General features: G+C 36.8%; 1 protein-coding gene across 1 annotated transcript in view; it reads right to left on the reverse strand.

Annotated features, from left to right (window-relative positions):
* LOC117119380 (ovoinhibitor-like) overlaps positions 1–304 on the reverse strand; it is a 1,956-nt gene extending 1,652 nt beyond the window's left edge. Inside the window, exon 1 of the mRNA XM_033264182.1 lies at positions 226–304. Coding sequence (XP_033120073.1) covers positions 226–304 — 79 coding nt within the window. The remainder of the gene's footprint in view (positions 1–225) is intronic.
* Positions 305–7,414: the final 7,110 nt, after the last annotated feature.

Below are 7,414 nucleotides of genomic sequence, written 5' to 3' on the forward strand. Positions count from 1 at the left end.
AGCCCGTATTCTTACACTCACACTGATTCAATTTTCTGATCGGTTCGGTAGGCTTTCCGATCCGACAATCGGAACTGAACTTTCTAGTTAGGCCCTACGTTTCGACTGATAGCTTCGGTAGCCTTGTCTACGCAATTGACGTCTTGTTTTCATGATGTAATTCATGCTTCGGTGATTTTTAAAGAAATTCTTACGTCACCCTTCCGCTTGTGTTCCTTGTACTACAGTAGCATAGCATTATTGCTTCTTGCATTGGTAGATAAATGGCTGAGTTCATGTCCTCCTTCATCCCGGTCAGCGGCATATAATCTAATCCTGAAGGTCTCACACCTTTAGGTCAAAGGGCCGCCCATCTACCTGATGTTCAAGTATGCCTTATTAACTGTACTCACCGGTTTTAGGCCGCGTGACTAGTATAGGTTTAAATCGGTTTTTATGCTAATAATTAGACCGTAGAACCCCTTCCACGGCTTAGATTCTGACGTGACCGGTAAACCTTAGTGGCCTTAATTTGTTGTTTGGTGTTATGAATGGTTGATGTGCTGTTCCAAATTAATGATAATGATAGAGCAACATTAAACTTTACTTTTCACTTTATCAGCTGCTGTGATTTCAACGAAGCATGAATAACGTAACGAAATGAAGGCGCATTTGCGTACAGACCGAAGTTCAGTAAGCTGGTAAGTCTCGTTTACTTTTGAAGAAATGCGTATCTATGTAATGTATGTATAGGCTATGTGTTGATGCCAAATGATATCTTTCCGAGTTTAATATTTATATGTTTTACTCTTGTAATTTGTAATTGCATGGTTCCTATTTAGGTTTGTTCTTTTTTTATTTCTGACAAAAATATTTAAAAAATGATAGGCCTGTGATATATATATAAAAAAAAAAATAACAGTATATTGGGGAAAAACATCTTTCTTCGTTTTTCGTTTTTTCCGTCTAGTTAGGCACACACTGCGATTCTGTTGGCCGACGGAATTTTATGGATGCGACAGGCGCGTGCGACGGCAAGTGATGACAGAGATGGTTACGTCGGCTGTCACAGTGTGTGCATGCATTTTAGTGATGATTGTTTTAAGGTGTTTGTTGTCACCTGAGGACATCAGTGCTGTACATGTCAACATTATTATCGTTTCTAATATCGCAGTGCAACAGACGTTGGGATTTCATAAGGAAATTGTTATGGTTGGAAAAAGATCGTATCATAACTAATGAATTTTATGATAATTTCTCCCAAAATTTATATCCCTATAATAATGGATCTTTCCGGAGTGTCAATCAAACCAAAGAGTATAAATAGAACAAGAGAGCAAAGTCCAGTTCGTAAAAACGTCATGCCTGTGTAGGACGCCAACTAACGGTTGTATATTCTTTTTATTACCCAGTGCAGGGCTGCGCAGCGCGGTAGAAGTACGCCCGCTATAAACTCCTGTCTCTTATACACATCTAGATGTGTATAAGAGACAGGTGCAGTACTGGGTAATAAAACATATACAAGCGTTAGTTGGCGTCCTACACTAGCTGCGTAGAGCGTATCGTTTTTTTACGCTCCCAATGAGCGTTGTTGGCTCTCTTGTTCTATTTATACTCTTTGATCAAACATAACTACTGACCTATCAGAACAAGGCCAGGATTACGTGCTCGACCCACATATTACAAAAAACCTGTTCACGGTTGTTTATGCTGTCGTTTTGTGAGACCTATAGCATCAATATCAAAGAGGTGGGACTCAGCGGAACAGCAGGGGCGGCCCCCGGCCCCGCCCCCCCTCTTTTTGGGAGTAAAAAAAAGATAAAAAGAAAGAAAAGAAAAAAATGATAGCGTACAACGCCTCAAATGTTATTTTCCGGCGTCTAGAACACAAAAATTTCGCGGGGACATGCGCGGACCCCCTAGGACATTGTTGTTTCGATCGGCCCAAATTTCGCCCCCCCCCCCCCCAAATTTCGCCCCCCCCCCCTTTTGGACATCTCTGGATCCGCCCCTGAACAGTTCGTGTTGACAGTGATTGCAGAACTAGAAAGATGCGTGAAAGGTTTACTTATATTGACGAAATAATGTTGTGAATCACCATGCGGTAATTCGAATTTCACACATTGCATTTAACTCCTGACTTACACATGAAACTCATCATATACTGGATTTTCATTTTCCACATCTTCATTCCTTGTTTGTGATCTATGTTTTTTTTTCTTTACAATTGGTAACTTCCAAATTCTTTTGAACTTGTTTCGATTTCGCGATATTGAAGTTACGAAAATATCCAACTCTGTGTAAAGGCCTTATAATATTATTCCGTGCGTCATAAAAATGTTTACATAAACGGCGATTGATTTCGAATCGAGAGCGGGCCAAGTTAGACGCTGACGCTTCAAGGGAAATTCATTTAATTTTATAGACATGACTCAGAGATAGATATATAAATTCAACATTTATTTTAACGATTGAGCCAGACATTGATGGCATGTTGACAGTTAGATCATTCTTTATCCTTCAATCGCTATACTTTTGTTTTCCTTATCTTTTGTGTCTGAAACATTATATAAACATACTTATATCTGTCTATAACTTGCATTAGTTGAATATAAAACAATTCGCTTGTGATGACATAAGTTTCTCTTCTCCCAATGACAAGTACTCTAAAGTTACTCTCTGTTGTTATTTCATAATGTTGGCGATATAGAAGCTCTTGAAACACTGGCTTTTAATAATTTAATGTTATAATATAATATTATTAGGACATAACAAGAGTAAATTTTAAGGAATTTACCTTGTATTCATAATTAATTTTGATAAATAATTGCCATTTATATAACACCTTTTCATCGTGTTTACACAGCGTTTTATCACAACACAAGAGTACTCCCATAGGCATGTTTATATCAAAATACGAAAAACCCCCTAGTAGTGAGGTCTACCTAATATTTCTCAATCAATATAAGGGATTTCTTGAAGATTAGATTGTTGATAGGCAATTAAACTCAAGTGTGGGTTGTGTAATTAGATTAGATGCTATAATTAGAAACGGCTTTAAATTTAGCATTTTTATTATATCAGAATAATTTCATATTAGTGATCAGGGTTGAGAAAGACGGTCAGAGTGACTCAACTAACGTCACGTGTAAGGTGTCTGGCCACAGGCCCACATCTTTTGTAAATTATCGCGCAAAATTAAGTCCAGTATTTCATCATATCTCTTCTATAGTACACTCTATTATTTTACATTTTCATTTGTCTTCTTTGTGAGTGTAGAGAACATTTGTTTACAATCTTATATAAATGTATATAGTTTCTAAATTATCGCGTAAAATGTTCATCATATCCCTCGGTAGTATACATTCTTTTGCGTTTTAAATTGATCTTCTATGTGAGTGTTAGAAGAGAAAATTTTTATTTAGAAGTCACATGAATGTGTATAAGTAGCTTAGCCAATTAATTATGTCGTTTTCACCGATGAAAGAAAGGATTAATCAGGCTTCTTAATCAATTTGTTGATGGTTTTTATTGACTAAACACATTTTGTTTAACTATAGGGTTTTTTTCTCATTAGTATACATTTGAACATTTTCACGTTTCCTTTAAACTGTTTTAAATCTTACCTGTACAATTATCGAAGGGAACTTAAAAGTAAACAAAGAACAATTAGGCAATTATGTGGATAGATAAAAACATGGATATGATTGGCATAATGTAAAAATAATAAAATGACACGCTCAAGAGAATGTGTCTTCATATCTATGGCAATTTCCCCGTAATTGGATGAGAGAGTTTTCTTGATCCTTTTGTCACAGATGCTACCATTTTAAAGAGTATTATTCAAACTCGCCATTATACGTAGGCCTATGGAGCTGTGGTACGATGGTTAAAATGCTCGCTTTTCAAATTCAGGGTCATGGGCTCAAATCTAGGCAAAACAGGGTTGTTCACAACCACGATCAACTCTACTACACAAACCTTATACACAGTCTTGGTTATATGACCTTCGAGGCTATAGATAAATCATCATCTTTTGATAGATTTAAATACCATACAACAACTATGGTTCTTTCTGTCTTACCTGTAGTACATTCGACTTTCCTAATGCTTTCAAATCTTCTAACTTCTTTAAATTCGCAGTAGTTGTCATATATCATATTATTACTGGCACAGACATTTCGTATTCTTTCACAGCGTCTTCGGGTAAAGTATACAGCTCTGGGTTCTTCTTCGCTTAGGCTATTTTGCAAGAGCTGGCCTCCTCTTTGCAAATTTGCAAGATTTTGTTCTAAGAAAAGATACACAATATCATTTGTATAATTACGTTTCAATTGATTTAGTGTTTTTCTTTCGTTTATTATTTTGATGAATGGTAAAAAATATAAGTCTGATTGTATGGAAATAAATGAAAAGGTAACTTGCAAAACATGTTTATAAAGATTTTCAGTCGATTATAAGTGGCCTGGGATACGCATCAGTATTTACAGTTTGCTCGAATCGGCCGAGTGGGGTATTTTAATGAAGAACATGTAAAACAACACAATACGTCTTTAATTAACACGTGAAAAACACCGAAGTGGAGGTGGGGGTCCCCAGAACCCCACTGGGCTGTTCACCTAGACCCAGTCCCATGGTAGTACGGCCCGAACAAACCTTAGGAAGGGACTCCAGCCTCTTCATTATGCCACGGTCTTGGGAGTAGCAAAAAACAGAAAAGCCCGTTGCCATAGTGACTCCCCAAGTAAGGAAGAGATATTTTATGTAGATTCAGTAGGTGTACAGTCAAGCAAATTTTTAAAAAAAAGAAAGAAATCAACGAATAATTAACTAATTGGACATGCGCAACTCGCCAGATAAACGATACAAAAGTTATATTTATCTTCCAAATTTCAATGTGAATTATATTATTTCTTACCTTTATATCTTACATAGACCTCCTGCGAGCTATCTGCGTCGATAGACAGCCAACATAATGTCATAGTAGCGAGTATATATAGCCACCCCATCTTCGTTTCTGGAAGCTATTGTTTATAACAATGTAATGATGGTTATTGAAGACGATATTCTTACTGTTCACACTTGTAAAATACTGTATCATTTTGTTTGTTGTGTTGACGCCGTTCTGGAAACGTTGAGAAGTCTAGCTGACTTGGTGAGTCACAGTCTGGGCACCGAGCCAGTGGTTTCCTGTAAGCGATGCACTTGCTCAGAATCCTGGCAATCAACGTGCTTTAGTCATTATGGAAATCATGGGGGCTTTGCCAATTTGACTGTATGCCTAGGCATATACCACGTTCAGAAAGAAGCAAAATCTTCAATTTTAAATCAGTATAGGACTATATTGCCCTGTGATTGCTTTTGCTTACTAAACGTTATTTCCATCATCAGTCTCATGTTTGTTTAGTTACCCGTCGGACTGCCAGTTTAGGACTAGACTTATGAATATTATGTACCGTTTCAGCTCAAATCAAATACACAGGCAGTATTTATTAGAATAAACTGCCCGCTTTGAATAAACACCTCCCTCGAATAAACGCCCCTATTTCCAGACCCTCATTTGAAATAAACGCTTTCCTTTTTTTTCTAAACTGGTTGGTATCATTTACAATAGTCTTTATGATCACCCAATTAACACATTTTGGCAGTAATTATGTGTTCTAGTAGTTCCACATTTACAGTAAAATTAAGGGTTTACACCATTTCGTTTATTCGAAATCGGTCTATTTGTTTATAAATCGGTTCAATATAAGAGTGGAGCTTTTGATTGTGATAACATATACTCGTTTCAAATAATATGGAAATTACATAAATGCCTGAATTTCTCTTACAATAAAAAACAACTCCACACTTTTTTTAAGCTGTTTTGATGGTTGTATTGGTTATGAATATCAGTGCATCAGTTCCGCTTTGAATTATGTACTTCGTTTTCTTAGGAAACTATATTCATACATATTTTTGAAAGCATGACGAATAAAATAATTCCTACTTTTATTATCCTTTTTAATTACTTGGAAATTTGACGTAATTTTCTTTTAAATTTAAAGAAAATTATATTTTGTATTGAATTTTAAAAGAAAGGTTGAAACACGCAATAGGATATTAGTCGTTCGAGGAACTTAATGTTTTCCATCATTGCGTGGGTTTCATGTAATTATTTGGCAGATGGGTAGATATCAAATTTGGTTAAAACTGGTGGAAACGTGTGGGCTGAACCATGGTCGTTGTATTCCATTAAGCGACCTTCCTGTTAAATCAATGGCTATTTAGGATTATATCGAAATGGTGGCGGAATTATGGAGGAACGAAGGAGAAGTGGGAGGGCTCGATGACAGAGCGCTAGCTAGCTGTGTTGAACTGAGATTAGGCCTATAGCGCATTACGGTCCGGTTGTCTAGTTCCGTGAAAGTAGGTCAGCGGTGTTTAAGTTCGTTCGGAAAAGGAGCAGGATTGTCTCTCATAGTACTGCCCAATCAGTGGGGAATGTAGGAGTCTTATAATCGGGGAAGTGACTATAGGTTGGGGTGGGGTGGGGGGTGGTGGGGCTCTGATAAATAATTGATGAGGCGCTAGCCGAAAACTAAGGTGGTGATAAGAGGTGATTTTAACAATTGAGCGTGGTTTTTTTTTTTTGCTTCGGACATTTTCAATGGGGGAGGGGGAAAATTTGGCGCGAGCTTTTTTGGGATAGGAGTTCCGCCTTACTCCCCCCCCCCCACTCAAACCCCTCTTCAGACACGCCACTGCAGGGTGGCTGTGCACCCAAGCTTTCTCAGTCCAGGACCAAATGCGATACGTAAACTCTACTTAACTTTTCTGCTAACCCATATATCTCAATCAGAATGGACCTGGTTTTTGAATTTCTAGAATTATCCAGTTTGTTTGCGTGAATAGCCCTATAATGTTACTGATGTATCTGCCAAAAAATGAGTTCCCAAAGACGCGACTAAAATATTAATTGTATAAAATACTTTTGTGTAGACTATTCTCATAGGTGTACTTATTCCCTAAACCAATCAAATCGAGATCAATGCACTGTATCCTCTGTCTGCTTACATCTATAATTTGTATCAAAGCCAACTCGCATGCAGCAATTTGGTTTTTTTTTTATTGAAAACTATTTTATTAAATTATTTTTTAAATTTGAAGGTTTGTCTACAATACATTTTTCTTTTCGAGAACTCGTATAATGCACTTAACATTTTATCTTTGTATTGTGACTCATTCCAGTTAATTTTGTTGATTATGATATTTTGTTTCGATACGGATTGAAAAGTACTTTGATGACACTTTTTAGTAATTTTGTTTCACAATCTCTTGCACATGCGTTGTAGAACAACTCTAGATCTTAATGCAACGGGAAATATAATACGCCCTCGTTGTGGGAATTCTAAACGACAACACAGGATCTCGAAAAGATATTGTATAAAGGCAT

Source organism: Anneissia japonica, unplaced genomic scaffold (genome assembly GCF_011630105.1).
Source record: "Anneissia japonica isolate Jap-2015-1 unplaced genomic scaffold, ASM1163010v1 scaffold287827_len377088_cov200, whole genome shotgun sequence".
NCBI lineage: Eukaryota > Metazoa > Echinodermata > Crinoidea > Comatulida > Comatulidae > Anneissia > Anneissia japonica.